The sequence below is a fragment of the Eleutherodactylus coqui genome, chromosome 3 (genome assembly GCF_035609145.1).
Source record: "Eleutherodactylus coqui strain aEleCoq1 chromosome 3, aEleCoq1.hap1, whole genome shotgun sequence".
Classification (NCBI taxonomy): Eukaryota; Metazoa; Chordata; class Amphibia; order Anura; family Eleutherodactylidae; genus Eleutherodactylus; species Eleutherodactylus coqui.
This window is the reverse complement of record NC_089839.1, coordinates 127,489,592-127,515,748: the sequence shown is the minus strand read 5'-3', so window position 1 is coordinate 127,515,748 and position 26,157 is coordinate 127,489,592. Positions and strand designations below refer to the sequence as shown.

At 42.2% G+C, this 26,157-nt stretch overlaps 1 protein-coding gene across 1 annotated transcript in view; it reads right to left on the bottom strand.

The window, feature by feature from the left end:
- Positions 1 to 26,157, bottom strand: part of NOX3 (NADPH oxidase 3) — a 170,506-nt gene that overhangs the window by 33,605 nt on the left and 110,744 nt on the right. Inside the window, exon 11 of the mRNA XM_066594876.1 lies at positions 11,517 to 11,646. Coding sequence (XP_066450973.1) covers positions 11,517 to 11,646 — 130 coding nt within the window. The remainder of the gene's footprint in view (positions 1 to 11,516; positions 11,647 to 26,157) is intronic.

Here is a 26,157-nt window from a genome sequence, read left to right as displayed (position 1 = left end):
GAGTAAGGCTGAAAGAGATTAGGTATACAGGATTAATATATGGTTGGAGAATATAGTAAAAGAACCTGATTTTTCAAAGCTAACACATTCAGGGTGCCCATATGTGATGTGCCAAGTGAATGTAGCAAAAATGCATGCAAATGACCAGAAGTTGCTGCTGTATTACAGCTTAACACAGGCTAAGCACAAAAACACGTAGGATCGTAGAGTTGGAAGGGACCTCCAGGGTCAACGGGTCTAACCCCCTGCTCAGTGCAGGATTCACTAAATCAACCCAGACAGATATTTGTCCAGCCTTTGTTTGAACACTTCCATTGAAGGAGAACTTACCACCTCCCGTGGTAACCTGTTCCACTCATTTATCACCCTCACTGTCAGAAAGTTTTTTCTAATATCTAATTTGTGTCTCCTCCCTTTCAGTTTCATCCCATTGCTTCTAGTCTTTTGTTGTGCAAATGAAAATAGGGATGATCCCTCTGCACTGTGACAGCCCTTCAGATATTTGTAGACAGCTGTCTGTCTTTTTTAACCCCTTAACGACTGCCCCATCGGGAAATTACGTCCTCAGAAAGTGGGCTTTAATCCTAGAGGACGTAGTTTTATGCATCCTCTTTGGATTAATGCCCACTTGCCTGAGGACGTGACAGCTCCATGCTGTCGGTGCCCGCAGGTAGCCGACAGCATGGAGCTGTCATCCCAGGATGCAGGCAGTCACCCCGGCATTGCGATCGGCGCTATCCAATGGATAGTGCCGATCGCAAAAAAGTAAATAAAAAGGTGTAAAAAAGTAAAGATTCAGCTGCCCTGATGAATCGGATCCATCAAGGCAGCTGAAAATACTCACCCGCCTTCTCCACACTGCCCCCGAAGATTCTGATCCTCCCGAACCCGCCGCTGCTCTTCTGCGCATGCGCGCCAGACGATGATGTCACGCGCATGCGCAGAAGCCCGGGAGCCCCCGGCAAATTTAAAACCTCCTGGTTCCCGGCTCCTAAAGGTAGCCGGGAACCAGGAGGTGTTACCGGGGGGTGCGGTAAGCGGTCCCCAGGCCCGCGATCGCCGCTATCCATTGGATAGCGGCGATCGCGAAAAATTTTTAAAAAGTTTTTAAAAAGTGTCAGTTTCACCTCCCCATATGGATCGGATCCATGAGGGGAGGTGAAAATACTCACCTAAGTCCTCCCCGATGTCCCGGGTGCCCGAATCCCCATCAGCGCATGCGCGCTCGATGTCAATCATCGGGCGCGTGCACAGAGGGGCTCGAGCCCCGGGAAATTTAAAATCCCTCTACTCCTGGCTGCCATGTGTAGCCCGGAGCAAAGAGATTATACCGGGGACATGATCACTGTTATCCAATGGATAGCAGTGATCATGTAAAGTAAAAAAAAGTGTGAAAAAGTAAAAAAGAAAAGTGTAAAAAGTAAAAAAAAAAAAAGTTTAAAAAAGTTTAAAAATCTTACGTCTCATCACCCCCCACGGATCATATCCGTGAGGGAGGATGAAATGACATACCTAAGGCCCGCAGATTTATCCGCGGACCTTACCCCAGCTTCTGCGCAAGCGCCCGTCGCCAAAGTGGCGGAGGCATGCGCAAAAGCCGTGGATTGCCAGCGTAATTTAAAATCTCCCTGCTCCTGGCTACAAAACTTAGCCGAGAGCCTGGAGTTTTCATGGGGGGGCCGCGGTGAGCGGTTACTGATCACGTGTTTGCCGTTATCCAATGGATAATGGCGATCACGTAAAAGTAAAAAAAAGGTGAAGGTTCATCTCCCCTCACCGATGCGATCGGTGAGAGGAGATGAAACATTTTACTGGAGGCCTCCGTATTTGCACCCCTATGCGATCTTCTTCCGTGAACTTTCCCGGATTCTGCGCATGCAACCGCCGGCAAAACATCGGACACATGCGCAGGAGTCGGGGAGCTCAGGAAACGTAAAATCTCCTTACTCCCAGCGACCAACGGTCGCCGAGTGCCTGGAACAGTGACGGGTGGCCTCGTTGAGCGGTCCCCGGTCACGTGAAAAAAAGGTAGCGATCTACCTTAGGCCGGTCTCGCATGACCGGATAGGAATTACGGATTCCGCAAGCGTCTGATCCGCGGTAATACGCACATCAATCGCATTGGATTACACAATTCAGCTCACATTAGCATTTCGGAATTGTGTAATCCACTCACGGAAAAGAGAGCGCAGCAGGTTATATTTTACAGCGGCTATCCGCAGCATAGAGCCTATTGTGCTCCATGGTCATGAATATATCCGCAGCCCATACGCAACTACGTTGTATACGGGCTGCGGGTACCCGCGTCATCGCTAAGCGCCGGTGCGGGAAATACAAACAAAAAAAGAAAAGTACTGCGCATGACCGCCTGTGTGAGTAGGCAGTTATGCGCAGTACATTACGCGGCTGTACGCAGGGTCACAGCCGGGCTCGCACCTGGGATCCGCTGCGGGCCTCCGCAAGCGGATTCCGCCTACGGCTGTGTGAGCCCGGCGTTATTCAGACCGCTACCTGTAATACGCAATTTACAAGAAGCCCTGGGAACGCTCGACTTCATGCAGTTCCAGGAGCAGCTTGTTGAGCGTCTTCTGCGTGAGACCGCCGCACCACCGCAAGCTTACAGAGACTCACAGAGCGCCACTTTTTACACCCCATACCCGCCACTGAGGTCAAGAAATACCCCCCAAAAAGCATGGGAGGAGGGGGGATACCCAGTTTTAATGCCCCATGTACCCATCTCAACCAGCCTCCGTAATTACCCGTCTTCGGAAATCCTACACAGTTTACATTATTACTTCTATCTAAAATTTGGGGAACGCCGAAAAGGGCGCGGAGTGTGTGGGGGGGGGGGGGGGGATTTTTTTAAGGTGTCAATTTTTATTCCGTACAAGTGGGCAATGGGGCCTGGAATTTATTCAGTTGTGCCCTGCAATCCAACGGGTGTTCTCTCCATTATAGGCCTTGCCATGTGTCCTATGATTAGATTAGGGCCACTACAGGAATATTTCTGAACTCGAGACAAACGGGGGGATCCATTTTGTGGTGAACGTCTTCATTCCTATGTACACTGTACGAAAAAAACAGTTTTAAAATTGACAAAAAAATGAAAATTGTAATTTTTTCCTTCTGCTTTGCTTAGATTCATTCAAATACTGTGGGGTCAAAATACGCAGTACACCCCTAGATGAATTTGTTAAGGGGTCTAGTTTTCAAAATGGGATCATTTGTTGGGGTTCTCTGTCGTTTTGGCCGCTCAAGGGCTCTACAAGTGGGCAATGGGACCTAAATCACCTTCATGCTAAATTTCAGTTCTGAAAGCCACCGACTACTCCTTACATTTTGGGCCCCGTTGTGCATCCAGACAAAAGATTAGGGCCACAATGGGTATGTCTCTGAACACGGGACAAACAGGGGTATCCATTTTGGGGTGCAAGTCTTCATTCATATGTGTGCTGTACAAAAAAAGCAGTTTTTAAAATGATTGAATTGCCAAAAAAACGAAAATCACATTTTTTCCCCTTTGCTTTGCTTGAATTCATTCAAAAACTGTGGGGTCAAAATGAGCAGTACACCCCTAGATAAATTTGTTAAGGGGTCTAGTTTTCGAAATGGGTTCACTTGTAGGGGTTCTCTTTGGTTTTGGCCGCTCAAGAGCTCTACAAAAGTGCTATGGGGCCTAAAACGCCTTCAAGGAAAATTTATGTTCTGAAAACCACCGACTACTCCTTTCATTTTGGGCCCCGTTGTGCATCCAGACATAAGATTAGGGCCACAATGGGTATGTCTCTGAACACGGGAGAAACAGGGGTATCCATTTTGGGGTGCAAGGCTTCATTCATGTGTGTGCTGTACAAAAAAAGCTGTTTTTAAAATGACAGAATTGACAAAAAAACGAAAATCACAATTTTTTCCTTTTTGCTTTCCTAAAATTCATTCAAAAACTGTGGGGTCAAAATACACAGTACACCCCTAGATAGATTTGTTATGGGGTCTAGTTTTCAAAATGGGGTCATTTGTGGGGGTTCTCTATGGTTTTGGCCGCTCAAGAGCTCTACAAAAGTGCTATGGGGCCTAAAACGCCTTCAAGTAAAATTTATGTTCTGAAAGCCACCAACTACTCCTTTCATTTTAGGCCCCGTTGTGCATCCAGACATAAGATTAGGGCCACAATGTGTATGTTTCTGAACACGGGAGAAACGGGGGTATCCATTTTGGTGTGTAAATCCTCATTTTCATGGGCACTATAGGAAAAAATATGTCTTTAAAATGACTTATTTGCAAAAATATGAAATTTTATTTTTTCTCCTCTAAATTTAATTAATTCCTGAAAAAAAACGGTGGGGTCAAAATACTCATGACACCCCTCAGTGGATACATTAAGGGGTGTAGTTTTTAAAATGGGGTCATTTGGGGGGGGGTATCTATTAGTCTGACACTCATGAGCCTTTGCAAACAGAGCCTTTACAAAGTGTTCCTCAAAATGCTGAAAAGTAATGTTACATTTGTACGTAAAGTTTTTCAAATGTGCATTCAGAATAAAGTAAACAGATGGAAATATATATCTTATCAAAAATTTGTACAGTATGTTTGGACATATTGGAGATATTACAGTTGAAAATGTGAAAAAATGACAATTTTTTCAAAATTTTCCCAATTTTGGCGCTTTTAATAAATATACACATTCTATCGGCCTCTTTTTACAACCAAAATGAAGTACAACATGTGGCGAAAAAACAATGTCAGAATCACTTGGATATGTAAAGCTTTTTCGGAGTTATGCTACGTTGAACGACGCATGTCAGATTTCCAAAATTTGGCTCCGTCACTAAGGCGCAAACAGGCTTCGTCACTAAGGGGTTAATGTGGGGTGCCCAGAACTGGACACAGTTTTCCAGATGAGGTCTGACTAAGGAAGAGTAGAGGGGGATAATTACCTCACGTGATCTAGACTCTGTGCTTCTCTTTATGCATCCCAGAATTCTGTTTGCCTTTTTGGCTGCTGCATCACATTGTTGACTTATGTTCAGTCTATGATCTATTTGTATACCGAAGTCTCTCTCACATGTGAGGCTGCTTAGCTCAATTCCTCCCATTCTGTATGTGCTTTTTTCACTTTTCTTGCCCACATGTAGGACTTTGCATTTCTCCTTGTTAAATACCATTCTGTTAGTCGCTGCCCACTGTGCAAGCTTTTCTAGATCTTTTTGAATACTCTCTCTCTCCTCCAGTGTTAGCTATCCCTCCTAACTTTGTGTCATCGGCAAATTTGATCAGTTTTCCATCAATTCCCTCTTCCAGATAATTTATAAAAATGTTGAACAACTTTTGTCCTAGGACAGAACCTTGTGGAACCCCACTTGATACATTCTTCCACTTGGATGTACAGCCATTTATGACCACTCTTTGAGTACGATCACCCAGCCAGTTGTGAATCCACCTAACAGTTGCTTTGTCAATCCCATATTTGGTCATTTTTTTAATATGCATAGTATGAGATACTTTGTCAAATGCTTTACTTAGGTCAAGATATACTATATCCACTGCATTTACCTGATCGACCCAGTCAGTGATGCTATCAAATTAGATTCGTCTGGCATGACTTTTTTGTTACAAACCCATGCTGGCTCTGGTTAATTACTCCATTTTCATCCAAGTACTTGCATACATGCTGTTTAATAATTTGTTCAAAGTTCTTTCCCGATATGGAAGTCAGGCTCACAGGCCTGTAGTTTCCTGGATCCACCTTCTTCTCTTATTTGAAGATAGGGACATTTCCCTTTTTTCCAATCTTCTGGGACTTCGCCTGTTCTTCAGGAATTTTCAAAGATTATGGCGAGTGATTCAGCAATTACCTTCGCTGCTTCCTTTAGTATCTTAGGATGCAATTCATTTAGACCTTGGAGCTTGAATTCATTTAAGTTAGCTAAGTGTTCCCTTCCCATCTCTCTGCTTATAGATAGCCTGCATTCTTTTATTCAACCAATAGCACAGGGAAGATCAGTTGATGTTCCATCTACTTTCTGAGAGAAAGCAGATACCAAATAGGAATTTAAAAGTTCGGCCTTCTCAACATCATTCTTAACGAATTCACCATTTTCATCTTGTAAGCATCCAATAGCATCTTTGTTTTTTCTTTTGCTTTTGACATACCCCCAAAATCCTTTTTTAGTGCTTTTGATCTCTGTTGCAAGCCTCAATTCATTATTAGCTTTAGCTTTTCTGACACTTGCCCTGCAGTTTATGTAGACCGCATTATATTCTTCTTTAGATATTCCCCCCTTTTTCCATTTGATAAACATATTTTTCTTCATTTTTAACATGTATGCAACATCCATTTTGGTCTTTAAATGCTTCCCAATAATGAATTGAGGCTTGCAACAGAGGCAAAAAGCAATAAAAGAGGATTTGGGTGATATGTCAAAAGCAAAAGAAGAGTCAAAGATGCTATGGGATGCTTACAAGATGAAAATGGTGAATTGCTTAAGAATTATGTTAAGAAGGCCGAACTTTTAAATTCCTATTTTGTATCTGTTTTCTGTTTCTGTTTTCAAAGAGTGGTAATAAATGGCTGCACATCAAAGTAAAAGAATGTATCAAGTGGGGTACCACAAGGCTCTGTGCTAGGCCTGGTGTTGTCCAACAGTAAATGATCTGGAAGAGGTAATTGATGGGAAACTGATCAAATTTGCAGATGACACAAAGCTAGGAGGAATAGTTAACACTAGGGAAGGGAGGAAGAGTATTCAATAAGATCTAGAAAAGCTTGAACAGTGGGCGGCGACTAACAGAATGGTATTTAACAAGGGGAAATGCAAATTCCTACATCTGGGCAAGAAAAATGAAAAAAGGCACATACAGAATGGGAGAAATTGGGCTAAGCAGCAGCAGATGTGAAAAAGACTTGGGTATACTAATAGATCATAGACTCTACTCCTCTTTAGTCAAACCTCATCAGGAATACTGTGTCCAGTTCTGGGCACCCCACTATAAAAAGACATAGACAAACAGGAGCAAGTTCAGAGAAGAGTTACCAAGACGGTGAGCAGTCTGCGAATCATGTCCTATGAGGAACAGTTAAAGGATCTGGGAATGTTTAGCTTGCAAAGAAGAAGGCTGAGAGGAGACTTAATAGCTGTCTACAAATACAAATATCTGAAGGGCTGTCACAGTGCAGAGGGATCATCCATATTTTCATTTGCACAACGAAAGACTAGAAGCAATGGGATGAAACTGAAAGGGAGGAGACACAAATTAGAAAAAACTCTCTGACAGTGAGGGTTGTCAGTGAGTGGAACAGATTACCACGGGAGGTGGTGAGTTTTCCTTCAATGGAAGTGTTCAAACAAAGGCTGGACAAATATCTGTCTGGGGTGATTTAGTGAATCCTGCACTGAGCAGGGGGTTGGACCAGATGACCCTGGAGGTCCTTTCCAACACTATTGTTCTATGATTCTATGATCATGTAATTTATGCTGCATGATTAGCACTATAAAAAATGGCAGTATTGAGGGGTTTTCTCCCTGCCCTCCTAAAAAAATTATACTTTTGTTAAAGTTATACAATACATTATATGTACCCCAAAATTGTGACCAATTAAAACTGTAGCTCACCACATAAAAAATAAGACCTCATATGGCCATGTTGATAGAAAAATAAAAAAATTATGTTTTTTGAATAGTGGACATGAAAATCATCATGTCCTTAGGCCCAAAATCAGCCGGGGTTAAAGGCCACATATGGTTCGGCCAATTATTTAACATATGGGTAAATAATTGGCTGAACAAGAATTTTCAATTATTGCCCAGAGTAAACAGGACAACGACAAACGAGAAAATAGCTGATCATTTTTGTCAACAGCACTTGTGCAACTGACAATAATGAGAGTATGTGGCGACAATCGATGGGCTTATGTGAAGCTTTGCTTTTTTGCAGGACTACCTGTAGTTTCTATTGGTACCATTTTGGGGTATGTATGATTTTTTGATTACTGTTTTTATATTTAAAAAAACCTCGATCAGTTATGCATGTATCTATTTTTTTCTGTCACTGTTCACCGAGCAGGATGAACAATACATTTATTTTATTAGTGAAGACTTTTGTGGATGCAGAAATGCCAAGCATGTTTATTTTATTTTTTTTTATGCTAAAAAAAATTGAAAAGGTTATTTTTCAACTTTTGATATTTTTTATCCTTTTGTAATGAAAAAAATCACTTATTGTTACCCCTCCCAACAACCCATAGGGGACCTGAATTAGTGATTGTCAAATTGCTTATTCAATGTTCTGCAATGCTTGCAGGATGTTGTTTTTCTGTAGGTATTCTATAAAAGCTGTGCCACCCGCTGTCATGATGCCTAAAAGGTACCCTGTGATCTAATTGCAAATGGTCCATTCGAGATACAAAGGGAGCTTCCTCCCTCTCTTGGATCATTTAAAGAAAGATAAAAATCAAGGAGAGCGCCAAACATCTTTATGCAGTAATCGATGTAGTACAATGTAGTAACTCACCTGGTGCCTGACATGTCACCCTAAGGTGATCATGTCAGCACCCAACATCCTGGTAGGCTTGTAGCAATTGCTTTGTCAGTAAATCATCATAATCCAGATCGCTGGAGAGACGCAGGTCATACCAATACTCTGTTCCTCATAAGAGGTCGGATAATGCAAAAGAGAAGTATGGAGAAAAAACTGTAGTCCTGCGCTACTTATCCTATAAAGGACCTAGTTTAAGGTATCTCAGAAGTCAACCTCAGATAAAAATCAAGAGGTTTATTAATACAATGAAAGAGGTCACAACCTCATATAATAACAATATACTTGCAGAGTATCTTTGCGACGCGTTTTGGCATAATATACGCCTTTCTCAAGCATCATGTGGCTGACAGATACTATTCGAGTTGGAGTTATCTCCAATCACAGCTGCTGTATATGAAGCAGGCTAGACTCAAGGGCTCACACCATACACACCCACACCATACACATTCACACACACATACCCCGCCATCACCGCAGGGGTTAAATTAGTGCTGATTGACTTGCTACACTGCCAGTCAGCACTCATCAGTAGCCCATCAATCATTCCACTGTCTGGGAATCTACAATTCGAGAACATTTGAACAGATGCCAATTTGTCTATGCCATGTTGTTCAGCAATACAGCACAACAAAAGATTGTGAAAGAATTTCTTTGAGAACCTCACAATTTCATTACGGGAGTTACAGATAGTTCTCACCACTAGTAATGACAAATGGAGTCTGCCATTAGAGCTACATTCCCTGTCAAGAAAGAACATCTGAACAAAAATAAAGTTTACTCATGAACACCACAACAAACACCAGGAATTGGAAGAGTCTACCTTGGAGAGATGAGTCAAGATAGTTTTCTGGCAACAGTACAAAAAGATGTTTGGCAAAACCAAGGCATCAATTCGCCATACGAACCCAATGCCAATTGTAAAGCATGGTGGTAAAAATATTATGGTGTAGGGCTGCTTTGCTTCAGCTCACCATCATAATAATAATCTTTATTTGTATAGCGCCAACTTATTCCGCAGCACTTTCAAGCATGGGAGAAAACACAGACAATACAACAATTACATGTGATATACAATCAGTTTTAAACAAACCGGGTTGGGGTGGTACAGGAGATACAAGGTGGGGGGGGGGCATGGGGAAACACAGGCAGTACAAGAATTACATGTGGAAATCAGTTATTAGAAAGTAAATGTGGTGGGGGCAGTAAGGAGATGCAGCAGTAGAGGTCGTATGCGATAGGCAGGGTGGAAGGTGTGGTGAGTTATAGGGAGGGGCAGGGGGACTAGGTCAGGGGATTTGGTATCCCTCCCTGAAGATGTGAGTTTTTAAGGCGCATCAGAAATTTCGTGTATTGAGAATTGTCCAGATGCCTTAAGGTAGAGCGTTCCAGAGGATGGGTGCTGCTCTGGTGAAGTCCTGTACTTGAGCATGTGAGGTTCGTATTAGAGGGGTATTTAGTCTGAGTGTGTTAGCGGATCGGATTGTGCGGGCTGGGTGGTGTACGGTCAAGAGGGAGGCGATGTATGGTGCCGCGGCAACATGGAGAGCTTTGTGGGTGAGGAGTTTAAATTTACTTCTGTAGTGGATGGGCAGCCAATGCAGTGACTGGCATAGTGCAGAAGCATCTGAGTAACGGCTGGATAGAAAAATGAGTCTAGCTTCTGCATTTAGTATGAATTGAAGTGGAGTGAGTCTGCTGCGGGGAAGGCCAATGAATAGTGAGTTGCAGCAGTCAAGTCCGGAGTGGATGAGGGCGACGACTAGTTTTTTCAGCGTGTCCGTGGTGAGGAACGGCCAGATTTTAGCAATATTTCTGAGGCACATGTGGCATGTTTGGGCCAGAGATTGTATGTGGAGGGTAAAGGAGAGGTCAGAGTCCAGTGTGACCCCCAAGGCAGCGGGTATGCTGTCTGGGGGTTATGATGGTGCCAGACACTGGAATGGAGATGTTCAGAAGAGGTCGTTTGGAAGGTGGAAAGATGAGAAGGTCAGTTTTAGAGAGGTTAAGTTTGAGAAAAAGGGAGGACATAGAATTAGAGACAGTGGACAGACAGTCCGTGATATTTTAGAGGAATGGTTCAGAGATCTCACGGGAAGAGGTGTATAGTTGGGTGTCGTCAGCGTAGAGATGGTATTAGAGGCAGAATTTGCAGATGGTTTGTCCAGTTGGGGCTGTGTAGATAGAGAAGAGAAGGGGACCAAGGACCATCATGGGAACTGCAAGAATTCTTCATTGTATTAGAGGGTACTTGAAAATAATATGAGACCAGCTATCAAATAATTCAAGCTTAGCTGAAAGTGGACCATGCACCCACCAACCATTAACTGATGGCATAGGATAGCAACATAGTATCTGTTAATGTGATAACACAATCCTTTTAGCCTGGATTCATACATACCAGCATTGCTAAACAAAAATAGTAATATTCTGGGATGTGTACTCACAGATCATGTATTGTTGGCGGTAAGGGGGGCATGTAGACTCTAACACTTCTCCAGAGAAAAAAAATATTTTTTCTCCTTTAGGGCTCTTACCCATTTGCAGCAAAAAAACGCAAGTGGGTAAGAGCCTATACTTGGTGTTGAAGTTGGTTTAAATGATATTGTCTTTACTGGTTTGTAAATACACATCACCTCGCTCAGAGTATAACCAATATTGAAGTTGAACTTGTTTGCTTTCTGGGTAACTCAGATGTGATCATTTTTGTCCCCTTATCACACCATTAATTCTAATAATGTTATCCATGTGATATGACTATTATTTGAATATGGCTCAGTTACACATAAGCAACGTGGTCTGAAAAGTCAGTGAACATTTAAGGCATGAAAGAGCAACAATCCCTCAACTATTAGACGTAGTTATATGGTAATTATAACCTTTTGGACCAGCACTAGCAGCTGTACTCTTTCTGCACATTTTCGTTATGATCTGCATCACAGATTCCATTATATTCTGCGTGTTGATACAAATATCATTCTTACCACTGGTTTGTTTCCAGAAAATTGTGGTACTGGACATTGTGCAGTTTCACCCCACTCATTATAATGGTCTTTACAATATGAAAGGTTATGTAACAACATACTTTGTGGGGTCTGACCACGAACTGCCTGTCTGGGAAGATAAAGAAAATATTACACTTTTATTATGAAAACAGACAGATAGTAATACATTTGCATTGTACAGGGTGGAGCGCGGTAATTTGCTAATTTGGGAGTGAAATAAAAAAATAATGAACTTGTAAAAACTTTATTTTATATTTTATTTACATTGAACAGTAGTGGAATTTACAAATTATTTGGTTTTAAATATTGTATCTGGCAAATGTTGACCTTCGCTATCCACACACTGCTGCATACGTTTTCTGAAGTTCTCATGCACTCTTTCAAGCATGTCCACTGGTATTCTGGCAATCTCAGCATCAATATTGTTCCTTAAGTCTTCCAGGGTGTTGGGACGGTTGCAATACACCTTAGACTTCAGGTAACCTCAAAGGAAAAAAATCGCATGGGGCTAAGTCTGGTGAGCGTGCCGGCCAGTTAAGATCACCCCTCAGAGAGATAAGCCGTTCAGGAAACGTTTGCCTCAAAAAATTCATGGTAACTCTCGCTGTGTGTGCAGTGGCACCATCTTGTTGAAACCATGTATCCTCTAATTGCATTGCCTCGAGTGCTGGCTGGAAAAAATCCTGCAGCATAGTTAAGTAACGTTCGGAATTCACAGTTGCCGGAAAAAAGTAAGGGCCAATGATGCCTACTGGTGATAAGGCGCACCACACAGTGACGCGGTCCGAATGCAGAGGTCTCTGGTGAACTTCTCTGGGGTCGCTCCAGTACCGCATGTTTGGTTTGTTTACACACCCACTGAGGTGAAAATGTGCCTCAGCAGAAAAGAACACAATTGCGTCACGAGGTATGGTTGCAAGCATGTCTTCACAAGATGTTCGTCGTGTAACATAATCCCATGCTGACAATTGTTGGACCACGCACATTTTATACGGGTGAAAATTCAGTTCACTATGAAGAATCCGGTGGAGACAACGTCTTGAAATGCCAAGAGCAAGTGCTTGCTTCCGAGCAGAGCGTTTCGGAGATTGCAATACTGCTGCTCTAACTCGTTTGATGTTTTGTGGTGTTGTAACACTTCTCGCAGGTCCTCTTCGTACAGATGACACATTCCCTGCTGTTCTGAATGTATTTACCCAATTTACAACTGATTGCCGTCCAGGAACACGTCCGCGTGGGGGAACAGCGAATCGCAAACGAAAAGCACGTTGCATTGCAATGATCGAGTGGTTATTTGAAAAATACGCTTCAACACAAAATGAACGCTCCTCACGTGTCCACTGCATGATGGCAACTGAAAAGCAGCTGCAGACAAACTTCCCGTCAGCCACTATAAGCAACGCCCACTCTCCCCTCTCTTCGACCAACAGCGCTGCCACAACCTGCAACTCAAAAAAGCAACACCCTGGAAGACCTAAGGAACAATATTGACGCTGAGATTGCCAGAATACCAGTCGACATGCTTGAAAGAGTGCATGAGAACTTCAGAAAACGTATGCAGCAGTGTGTGGATAGCGAAGGTCAACATTTGCCAGATACAATATTTAAAACCAAATAATTTGTAAATTCCACTACTGTTCAATGTAAATAAAATATAAAATAAAGTTTTTACAAGTTCATTATTTTTTAATTTCACTCCCAAATTAGCAAATTACCGCGCTCCACCCTGTATAAAGTTTATATTACCAGAGTGAGGCATTGCTCATTTAAGCTAAATATTGAGGTTCATTTATATTTAACCTCAAATTATTTAATAGTTTGGCAAGATCCACTTGTATCAACAAAATACGTGCGCAATATGTAGAGAATAGAACCCATTGATTTCAATGGGTTCGCTCCCATCACCTTTTTTCGCACGTGTGGAATAAAATACAGCATGCTCTACTTTTGTGCACATTTGTGCACCAAAGGTCCCCATAGAAGCCTATGGGGGTGCACAAATGAGCAATGGCAGGCGCAACATGATGCTCAATTCCACGAGGAAAAAAACACACCTGGAGCTCATTAGGCTAAATAGCCATTTAAATGGGGCGTGGTTGTCCCCCGTGTGCAAAAACCATGGCCTTCGAACACAAAAAGTGCAGTAAAATACGCAAATATGTATGCAAAAAAGACTCGTTCATAGCGCAAATATGCATATGCCCATGTGAAGCCTACCTTAAAAAAATAGTTTTTGCCTTTATAGTGCAGCATAGACTATTATTAAAGTAAATGCAGATGCTATTCTGTAGGTCTTTGGTATAGCTGCTTTAGTTGATGAGTCCTTTATAGGTTGTCTGCCACCTTGATGCCTTCTTCCCTGATGTGTACTTTATAGATTGTCTGTCATTTTGGTTCCTCCTTCCCCTCTGATATAGTTTCCCTTATGCAGTCTATATTTTCGACTCTGCAAGGACAGAGGGGACAGAGCAACACTGCACTTGCTCTACTCTGAGTCCAATCTAAAGGTAGCAGACAGAAGTTGGATGCTGACTAGAGATGAGCGAGCGTACTCGTCCACGCCCCTTTTTCGCCCGAGCGCCGCGATTTTCGAGTACTTCCGTACTCGGGTGAAAAGATTCGTGGGGCGCCGTGGGTGAGTGGGGGTTGCAGTGGGGAGTGGGGGGGGGGAGAGGGAGAGAGAGAGGGCTCCCCCCTGTTCCCCCCTGCTACCCCTCGCTTCACCACCCCTCCCCCCGCCGCCCCCCGAATCTTTTCACCCGAGTACGGAAGTACTGGAAAATCGCGGCGCTCGATCGAGTAATTACTCGAAATGAGTAGGTTCGCTCATCTCTAATGCTGACTAATCAACGCTGAATAAAGGTCCATCTGGTAAACACATATTAGTTGATGTTGGCCATTTCAGTTTTTCAGAGTAGCCTTACATGCAAGACAACACCAGGAGAGTGCTGACCATTAGAGGAGGATGAAAGACATCTCACATAAAAATAAAGATCCAACTGAAGAGAAGTTCCAGCACTCACAAAAAAGTGCTTACATTGCTCCACCAGTTTAAAGTCACGGTATGATGGATACAATTAAGAGACAAGGGCAACAGCCATTGAATGCTACCTGCACGTCTCCCTAGTATGGTCCCCAGTATATGTCATTTATATAAAGCTCAAAAAGAAGGGAACACCCGCATAGACAATTAAAAACAAAGCAGCGCAAAAAGCCAGGCTATTAATATTAATGTATAATCTGCTTGATAGTAAAAACATCATGAGCAATATACACTGGAGCAGATTTATAATATCATCTAATAGTTAAGACTGTGTAAACTCAGACTAAGCTGTCTCAAAATGTGCCAGTTTACCACAGTGGCTCATGCTGGATGATAAGTCTTGCACATCTTTAGACACTTTGTCTAACTTTATATGGGGACAATTTTGGCACATGGTGTTACATTTAAACTATGGCCCTTTCTCTGCAAGCCTTCCTTCAGTTCCACTGTGACACGCTCCTTATCGCACAAGCCACATAATTGTCTAAAACACATAATAAATAAGTTACAAGACATGTATAGCAGTTTTTTGACTCAAATTGGTCCAAGGGCTTCAGACCTTTCTATTACAAACAGAAGCACCAGTGGCGGATTATAATAGGGGAGACTGGGGCAGCCGTCCTGGGCCATGAGCTCCATGGGGCACACAGCCACCCAAACAGAACCTATTATAATCTGCTATTGTCACCCGTCCCACTATCCTACAGATAGCTGAGCTCTCAGAATCAGGCCCCTGCCTTTCCTAAAGCTTTCCCCTTTGTAGTCCTTCTTCCTACGCACAGGCCCTTCCTTTATGACAGCATCGTGACCAGCCTAGATGATCTTACCTTACCACCGTCAACGAAGCAGCAACTTACATAGCCTCTCTTCTCCCCACCAATTACACAGCTGCTGTTCTATAAAATGTTCAGCAGACAGGTGTCAGCACTCAGAAATACATCATCACCTGGGGGAAGCCCTATCAGATTAGGTCATATCACGCCATAAACCACTGGATGAAACCAAAGGTTTTTGTTAGTCAAACATGACCCACGTTGGTGGTGGATTCGATTTTATTTTGGCATTTTTACTGAAAAGAGTAAAGTAGTCGACTACTCTATTATGTCAGGTAAAAATGACAGAAAGCAGTGGAATGCAGCTAAAACGGAGGCAAACATGGTCTCCATTTGACTAATGAGAGCCTCTGGTTTCCTCCAGGGTTCTGTCTGAAGGCCACTTTTGGTGATTTCAGTGAAACCCTAGGATGGAAATGCTGGTCGCACACTGAAATGCAGTGTAAACCCAGCCTAATATGTGGTACTGTTCCATCTGTGTGCATGTAAAGTGTATCACTGTGTTTGAGTAAATAAAAGTGTACACGTGCATGATAATGTATTCAGGTGTTTGGAGCATATTGACTAAATCTGTATATGTTGTGAAGTTTGCACCATGATTTTTAATCTTTATATTACAAAAAGGGACACAACTGTATGTCATCTGTATGCTGCGCTTGATGGATGTTTTTTTTTGTTTTAACATTGGTAGCGTTAAATTAGGTTAGAGCTACACAGTGGCTCTTGGCCACAACAGGGATCATGTGACCAAAAATTGCTGTGCAGTCCAGCGACCTCGCACTCTCATTGAGATCAATAGGGTCACAATGCAACTCATAAGTTGCCACAACCCACGGGCCACAAAAAATCCACCAGGGTTGGATTTGTTTCACAACTTGTGGGTCAAGATAACTGTCAAGTTGCACTGTGACCCCATTGATCTCAATGAGAGAGCAAGGTTGAAGGACTACACAGCAATCTTTAGTCATGCAAACACTGTCTTGATCAAAAATCCCCAAGTAAACATATCCTGATTCTTACAGAGGCTGAAGTAAGCATATTTGTGTTACTGTATATAAGTAGAAGGCTCAGTTCTGTAATTATATCTATATCCTAAGCCCAGTTCTGATATCGTATCTACGCAGTAAACTTGTTTCTGGTATTGTAGCTATACATTAAGCTGTTCTGGTATCATCTCTATTTAATAAATGTCAGGTTATTTTAGAACTTTACAATCGTCAGTGGCGGGGCCATGATTTTCATACAGCCCTCAGGCCTTGGTAGCATTAATCCACCACTGGAAAGCACACTGTATATTAAAGTGTTCATCCATATATGAAAGAGTACTACTGACCCATTCAATGCAAGAAGAATTGAGAGCACCGTTATGCTTCGTCATGCACACGTTTTCGGTGTCAATTTTTGACCCTAAAAAATACTTGAAAAAAATCATTACAGCCGTTTTTTGGCTGGAGTTATTTTTAATGCATTTTTCCTGGTGTTTTAATGTAGGAAAGTCTAAACAAAAAGAGCAGAAAGACTGTGAAATGTACACCCTACTGTGATTGCAAGAGAACACCATTGACCTAAATGCCATAGAAACACTCTTTTTTCATTTTTTTATTTTACATACATTTTTAGTGGTGCACTTGAAGTCCTATAAAGAAGTGTATTAGAAAAAATACCAGAAAAACATACCATACTTAGAGCATGCTGCCATTTGAAGAAAAATACCCCTGATCCCCAAAAGTGCAACAAAAAAGCGAAGAAACAAGATGGTGATGTATAAACTTTTCAATACTTTGCTGTACACTTATGATCTGGCCGGAGTGTTTAAAACTAAAAAAGAAAATCAGCTATTTAAAAAAAAAAAAAAAAAGCCACAAAAATGTGTGTGAATCTAGCAGTGGTTCTTAACCTTTTTCAGCCCAGCACTCCCTTTAGGTATTGGAATGGTGGCCAGCGCCCCCCAAGCCTTACTAGTTTAACCCCTTAAAGACCAGCCCATAGTGTTTTTACATCCTCCCGAAGTGGGCTTTATTCTCTGAGGACGTAAAAACATGTGTCCTGCAGAGAATAGAGCCCCTCAGGCTCTGGACGTGACAGCTCCATGCTGTCGGTGTCCGCAGGTAGCTGACAGCATGGAGCTGTCATCCCGGGCTGTACATACCCCCCCCTTCCCCGGCATTGCGATCGGCGCTATCCAATGGATAGCCGATCGCAAAAAAGTAAATAAAAGTACAAAAAAAGTTAAAGATTCAGCTGCCCTGATGGATCGGATCCACCGGGGCAGCTGAAATTACTCACCCGGGTCCGGCACGCTGTTCCCCGCTCTCCCGATGCTCCGGGCCCCATAGCCGTCCTTCTGCACATGCCGTCAGCCGCATGTGCAGAAGGCCCGGCGGCGCGGGAAATTTAAAATCTCCTGGCTCCCGGCTCCTGTAGGTAGCCGGGAGGCAGGAGATGTCAGCGATCGCGGAAAACTGCAAAAAAGTTTTAAAAAAGTAAAGTTTCACCTCCCCTCATTGATCGGATCCATGAGGGAAGGTGAAAATACTCACCCCGCTTTCTCCATGTCCTCCGGCCGGTTTCCGGACCCCCCGCTGGCTTTTGCGATGTGCCGATGTGGCGCGCATGCGCAGAAGGCCGGCGAGCCCGGCAAATTCAAAATCTCCCTGCACCCGGCTGTCACAGATAGCCGAGTGCAGGAAGATATGACTGGGGACCGCTGATGGATAACGGTGATCATATAAAGTTAAAAAGTAAAAAAAAAAAAAAAGTTAAAAGTTTATAAAGTTAAAGTTTCATCTCCCCTTACGGATCATATCCGTAAGGGGGGATGAAATTACGTACCCAAGGTCCCTGGATTTGTTCCCTGATGGGATGTTCATCCGCGGACCTTACCCCAGCTTCTGCGCATGCGCCCGTCAGCATGATGGCGGTTGCATGCGCAAAAGTGAAATATTGCCCAAGAAATTTAAAATCTCCCTGCTGCTGGCTACCAAAGGTAGCCAAGAGCCTGGAGATGTCACGGGGAGCCGCGGTATGCAGTTACTGGTCACGTGATCGCCGTTATCCAATGCATAATGGCGATCACGTAAAAGTTCTTTAAAAAGTGGAAGTTTCATCTCCCCTCACCGATGCGATCGGTGAGAGGAGATAAAACATCTTCTCGGAGGCTTCCGCATTTGAATCCAGATGCGATTATCCTCCATGGACCCTTCCAGCTGCTGCGCATGCGCCCGCCGGCAAAATGCTGGACGCATTTGCAGGAGGCGGGGAGCCCAGGAAATTTTAAATCTCCTTGCTCCCAGCGACCAACGGTCGCCGAGAGCCTGGCGCAGTGACCGATGGCCTCGTTGAGCGGTCCCCGGTCACGTGATAAAGTGGCGATATAACATTAGGCCGGTCACACATGACCAGAGAGGAATTACGGGTTCTGCATGTGCTTGATCAGCAGTAATCCACGGATCAATCGCATGCATTGGATTACACAATTGCCCCCAATTAGTGGGTCGGAATTACGTAATCCACTCTCCGAAACAGAACACGGCATGCTATATTTTACCGCGGATATCCGCGACCTAGAGCCCATTGTGCTCTATGACCGCGGATATACCCGCAGCCCATATGCAAACACATTGTGTACGCGCTCCGGGTACCCGGGTCATCTCTAAGCGACGGAGCGGGAAATAAAAACAAACAATGGTGTACTGCGCATGACCGCCTGTGTGAGTAGACAGTTATGCGCAGTACATTACGCGGCCGTATGCAGGGTCATAGCCGGGCTCACAGATGGGATCCGCTGCGGGCCTCCGCAAGCAGATTCCGCATACAGCCGTAAGAGCCTGGGGTTATTTACATCGCTACCTATAATACGTATTTTACAAGAAGCCCCTGGAACACTCGCCTTCATGCAGTTTCATGAGCAGCTTGTTGAGCGACTTCTGTGCGAAACCGCTGCACCGCAGCAAGATTACAAAGCCTCACAGAGCGCCACTTTTTACACCCCATACCTGCCGCTGAGGTTACAAAATACCCCCAAAAAGCATGAGAGGAGGGGGGATACACAGTTTTCTTGCCCCATGTGCCCAACCCAACCAGCCTCCGTAATTACCCCTGTCTTCGGACATAAAACGCAGTTTATATTATTACCTTTATCTAATATTTAGGGAATGCCAAAAAATGGGGATGGCGGGGGGTGGGGGGGTGGGAGGAGAGTTGGGGGGATTATTTTTAGGAAGTCAATTTTTTTCCGTATAAGTGGGCAATGGGGCCTGGAATTTATTCAGTTCTGCCCTGAAATCCAGCAGGCATTCCCTCCATTATGGGCCTAGCCATGTGTCCTGTAAGTAGATTAGGGCCACAATGGATATGTTTCTGAACACGGGACAAACAGGGGTATCCATTTTGGGGTGAAAGTCTTCATTCCTATGTACACTGTACAAAAAAAACTGTTTTTAAATTGACAAAATCGTAATTTTTTCCTTCTGCTTTGCTTAGATTCATTCACATACTGTGGGGTCAAAATATGCAGTACACCCCTAGATGAATTCGTTAAGGGGTCTACTTTTCAAAATGGGGTCATTTGTGGGGGTTCTCTATTGTTTTGGCCGCTCAATGGCTCTACAAGTGGGCAATGGGGCCTGGAATTTATTCAGTTGTACCCTGAAATCCAATGGGTGCTCCTTCCATTATAGGCCTAGCCATGTTTCCTTTAAGTAGATTAGGGCCACAATGGGTATGTTTCTGAACACAGGACAAACGGGGGTATCCATTTTGGGGTGAACGTCTTCATTCCTATGTACACTGGACAAAAAAAACTGTTTTTAAGTTGACACAATTGTCAAAAAAATGAAAATCCTAATTTTTTCCTTCCTTCATTCAAAAACGGTGAAGTCATCGTACCCCTAGATAAATTCGTTAAGGGGTCGACTTTTCAAAATGGGGTCACTTGTTGGGGTTCTCCATCATTTTGGTCACTCAATGGCTCTACAAGTGGGCAATGGGGACTAAATCTCCTTCAAGCAAAATTTCTGTTCCGAAAGCCACCGGTTGCTCCTTTCATTTTGGGCCACATTGTGCATACAGACGTAATACTAGGACACCAATGGGTGTGTTTCTGAGCACAGGAGAAACAGGGGTACCCATTTTGGGGTGCAAGTCTTCATTTATATATGTGTTGTACAAAACAAAAAATGATTTGGAAATGACAGAATTACCAAAAAAATAAAAACCGTTATTTTTTTCCTTCGGCTTGGCTTTGATTCATTCAAAAACTGTGAAGTCAAAAAAGTCATCGTACCCCTGGATAAATTCGTTAAGGGGTCTACTTTTCAAAATGGGGTCACTTGTGGGGATTCTCCATCGTTTTGGTCACTTAATGGCTCTACAAGTGTGCAATAGGGCCTACCTCTCCTTCAAGCAAAATTTCTGTTTCGAAAGCCACCATTTGCTCCTTTCATTTTGGGCCCCATTGTGCATCCAGACATACGATTAGGGCCACAATGGGTATGTTTCTGAGCACAGGACAAACAGTGTTATCCATTTTGGGGTGCAAGTCTTCATTCATATATGTGCTGTACAAAAAAAAACTGCTTTTAAAATGACAGAATTACCAAAAAAATGAAAATTGTAATTTCTTTCCTTCGGCTTGGCTTAGATTCATTTAAAAACTGTGAAGTCAAAAAAGTCATCGTACCCCTAGATGAATTTGTAAAGGGGTCTACTTTTCAAAATGGGGTCACTTGTGGGCGTTCTCCATCGTTTTGGTCACTCAATGGCTCTACAAGTGTGCAATAGGGCCTAAATCTCCTTCAAGCAAAATTTCTGTTCTGAAAGCCACCGGTTGCTCCTTTCATTTTGGGCCCCATTGTGCATACAGACAATAGTAGGGCCACAATGGGTATGTTTCTGAGCACGGGACAAAGAGGCTTATCCATTCTGGGGTGCAAATCCTCATTTTCATGTGTACTATAGAAAAAATTCCTGTCTTTAAAATGACATATTTGCAAAAATATGAAATTTTAGTTTTTCTCTTCTAAATTGCATTGACTCCTAAAAAAAAAACTGTGGGGTTAAAACACTCATGACACCCCTCAGTGAATACGCTAAGGGGTGTAGTTTTTAAAATGGGATCATTTGTGGGGCTATCTATCATTTTGACTCCTATGAGCCTTTCCAATCTTGGCTTGGTGTAGGAAAACAAAGTGTTCCTCAAAATGCTGAAAAGTAATGTTAAATTTGTACGTCTCCTAAATGGTTAAAAAAAAACGAAAGTTTTTCCAATGTGCACCCAAAATAAAGTAAACGGATGGAAATATATATCTTAGCAAAAATTTCTATATTATGTTTGCACATATTTGAGATATTGCAGTTGGAAATGTGAAAAAATGACGATTTTTTCAAAGTTTTCCCAATTTTGGCGCTTTTAATAAATAAACACAAATTCTATCGGTCTTTTTTTTCCGCCTAAATGAAGTACAACATGTGGCGAAAAAACAATGTCAGAATCGCTTGGATATGCAAAACCTTTCTGGTGTTTTTCCATGCTAAATTGACACGTGTCAGATTTGCAAAATTTGGCCTGGTCATTAAGGCGCAAACAGGCTTGGTCACTAAGGGGTTAAAGTCAGTCAAAGTTTACCCTGTTTGCAAAGTTAAATGTACAATTTAAAATAACGAATACTTTTTTGGGAAAGTTTGATAGTGTTTAACAGATTAGCATTAAGGGTGGCTTCACACGAGCTTGTTTTTGTGCGTATATAGGTGCGCACCCCTGTACGTGCAAAGACACGCGTGTATGAAGGTCCGTACATTGCCTTCAATGGAGCCACGGCTGCTGCAGCCGGCGGCTCCATTGAGGGCAATGATCTGCCGGCACCCCGTAATTGTTTTTCACGGAAGAGCTTTAAATATAAGCTCTTCCCTGAAAAACAAGAATTTTAGTGTTAAAAAAAAAAAGAAATACTTACCTATCCCTGCAAGGAAAAAGAATTCCCTGCTGCACCTGCCACATCTGTGACAGATGCAGCAAAGGAATTGTTCATCCCTGTGGGGAATAAAGAATTTCCTACCACAGCTGTCACAGATGGCAGCTGTGGTAGGGGATCTAGCTGCTGGCATCCTGTAATTGTTTTTCAGGGAAGGGCTTTAAATATAAGCTCTTCCCTGAAAAACAAGAATTTTAGTGTTAAAAAAAAAAGAAATACTTACCTATCCCTGCAAGGAAAAAGAATTCCCTGCTGCACCTGCCACATCTGTGACAGATGCAGCAAAGGAATTCTTCATCCCTGCGGGGAATAAAGAATTTCCTACCACAGCTGTCACAGATGGCAGCTGTGGTAGGGGATCTAGCTGCTGGCATCCTGTAATTGTTTTTCAGGGAAGGGCTTTAAATATAAGCCCTTCCCTGAAAACCAAGGAAAATTGGTGTTGAAAAAAAAAATCATACTCGCCTTCCTTCAGCTGCCAGGGCTCAGCCGCATTCTCTGTGCACTGTCCCTGGCTCCTTAATGCCAAGAAACAAGATGATGCTATATGTATAAACTTTTCAATACTTTGCTGTACGCTTGTGATCTGGCTGGAGTATTTAAAACTAAAAAAAAAATCAGCTATTTAAAAAAAAAAATGCCACAAAAATGTGTGTGAATCCAGCAGTGGTTCTCAACCTTTTTCAGTCCAGCACCCCGAATACTTTTTTGGGAAAGTTGGATAGTGTTTAACAGATTAGCATTAAGGGTGGCTTCACACGAGCGTGTTTTTGTGCGTACATAGGTGGGGGTGATATCTCTCCCTCAACCCCCGCCCCCCCCCCCTCGCATTTGTTCGGACGAGTAATCAGTTACTCAAGAAGACCGATGCTCGCTCGAGCATCAACCTTAAACGAGCATGCTCGCTCATCTCTAATAGGTTTTATAGCAGAAGATAATTTGGGGGGGGAAGCAAGCAATAATACCATCTTTAATTACACTGTAGAACATAATTTTTTATAACAGATAAGCAGATAGGCAGCTTATCGTAACTTTAGTGCGCTGAATTCAAATATGATATCCGTTTTTTTCTGCCATGTAAGGTTTTCCAATTATGGGGAATAATGTAATCCATTTGTCGTTGTATTGTATTTTTTGAAAATATGCCTATTCAATTATTCCAGTAGGCTTGCCATTAACCTTGCTTAATAAAAAGAATAACAAAAGAAATTGAGCAATGATTTCACAATTACTGTTACACACTGCGTGCAGACTGAACACTGTAAAAGTAGGTTTATGTAACATATAGGGCATGATTCCACGTGGCGTAAACACTGCGGATCATCCACCAGTAAGTTGTAATTAATGAGCTGTGTTTGTACAGGTCATTGGTTAGACTAAACAAAACCGAATCTTCAGACCCGATCACAGCGATACTCGGATAAAGCAAATTACTCGAGCGAGTAGTGCTTTTCCGAGTACGCTCGCTCATCTCTATTCATGATCTATGTAACTTTTAAATACTAACGTGGGTACTCAATCCATTTTCAGCAGATGCAGGAGAATTTCATCCTAGATTACAAGAGCAGTTGATAGACTTGAAACACGATAGCGAAGCCCAAGCACTTTTCCAACAATGTGGCTATGAATGTTTTTGGGTGAAAGTGAAGAATTCCTATCCTACCCTGTAGCAGGAAGTTAAGTTGCTCGTGTTAGCTTTTCCATCTATGTACTTAGTGGAGAGGGGCTTCAGTGCGGTTCAGCAGCTCCTTACAAAACTGGAAAACAAACTTCAAATATATGTAAGGGGGACTTGAGAATGCGGTTGATGAAGATAAAACCAGATATCGTGAAATTGGCGTCCGCTCATCAGGCCCAAGGCAGCCATTAATGACACAGATTGATTGTGCCAAACATTATTATCATTAGTTGAATTTCATCGTTCTTGCATTTTAATTCGTCTTCTGACCATTAAGGATTAAGGTGCATTTTCTTTATACATTGTACGTTTTACTGTGCAACAAATTTTTTAAAAATTTTCGTAACAGAAATTAATTGAGATGTTTCTGTAAAATAAAAAAATGTGATTACACTAGTAAAACTGAATAATAGCTAGTACATCTCATTTTCAAGTGATTTAACCCCTTAGTGACAGCATTTTTTCGTTTTAAAAAATCGTAACTTCTTTACTTATCCATCAACGTAGCTGTTGAGGGCTTGTTTTTTGTGGGACGAGTTGTATTTTTCAATGGTATTGTTTAAGGTAACATATAATATACTGAAAAACTTTTAAAAAGTTCTAAGTGCAATTAAAATGAAAAAAAACCCTGAAATCCGCCATCTTTAGGTACGTCTTGTTTCTACGGCACACAAGCTGCAACAAAAATGACATGATAAATTTATTCTATGGGTCGGTATGATTACTACGATACCAAACTTATGTTGTTTTTTTGCTGTACTAGTTTTATTTTTTTTCAATGACATTCAATCTTTTTAAAATTATTTTCTGCTGCCAGCTTCAGTGCGCAATAACTTTTTTATTTTTCCATCCACATAGTTGTGCAAGAGCTCATTTCTTGTGGGACATCCTGTGGTGTGCATTAGTACCATTTTGCAATTCATAGGACTTTTTGTTCACTTTCTTATTGTATTTTTTCTTGGAGGCAGAATGTCTAAAAAGGCGCATTTCTGGCGTTATTAATTTTTTTTTTGGACAACGTTTACTGTGGGGGGTAAATAATGCATGACTTTGTTAGATCAGACTTTTACGGACACAGCGATACCGAACATGTATTTTTGTTTTATGATTTTGATTCTTTTATTTATACTAACTAATGACCTGTACAAACAGTTTATTAATTACAACTCACTGGTGGATGATCCACAGTGTTTACGCCACGAGGAAACATACCCTATATGGTACATAAAACCAACCTTTATAGTGTTCAGTCATCACGCAGTGTGTAACAGTGATTGCGAAATAGATGGGCAGTCACTTTTTTTTTTTTATTAAGCAAGATTAATGGCAAGTCTAAATTGTATAGGCATATTTTCAAAAATACAATACAATGGCAATTGGATTACATTATTGCCCATAATAGAAACACCTTACGTGGCAGGAAAAAATGGATATCATATTTGAATTCAGCACACTAAAGTTACTATGAGCCACCTATCTGCTTATCTCTTACAAAAAGTATGTTGCACAGTGTTATAGATGAAAACCGAGGTATCCATACAAATTTTTAGAAAAATGTAGTTACTAGACGAAAAAAAAATCCACAAAAGCAAACACAGAACGCCCCCTTTATGTTCCAACGCCCCTCTGCCGCCCCTTTTCAATTCCACAGCCCCCTTGAGAAGTTAAAATGTTTCCCAGGGGGTAAGAATGCCCTCATGTTGAGAACCACTGGTCTACAGTATACAGCATCACGCATTTCTTCTTTATGAAGAATCAAAGCTCTGGTCCCCACTACAGTATTATCCACAAGGTTCAATTGTCAAAGCATCTACATACATATACATATATATATATTATATATATATATATATATATAATAGTATGGACTATGGATAGTATGGAATGATACTTAGAAGTGTCTGCAACCAGATATTTTGTTCTTCACTGAGAAGGAAAGGAGTATTTTAAAATGTTATCTATTGGGAGGTACACTACATTAGCTGACGATACTAAAAGTAGTTACACATCTGCGCTTAGGAGTTCCACTTTACTGCTCCATTCGGGAAGCAAGAAAGGGAAATCCCCAGGCCAAACGGCTCCAACTTATAATGTA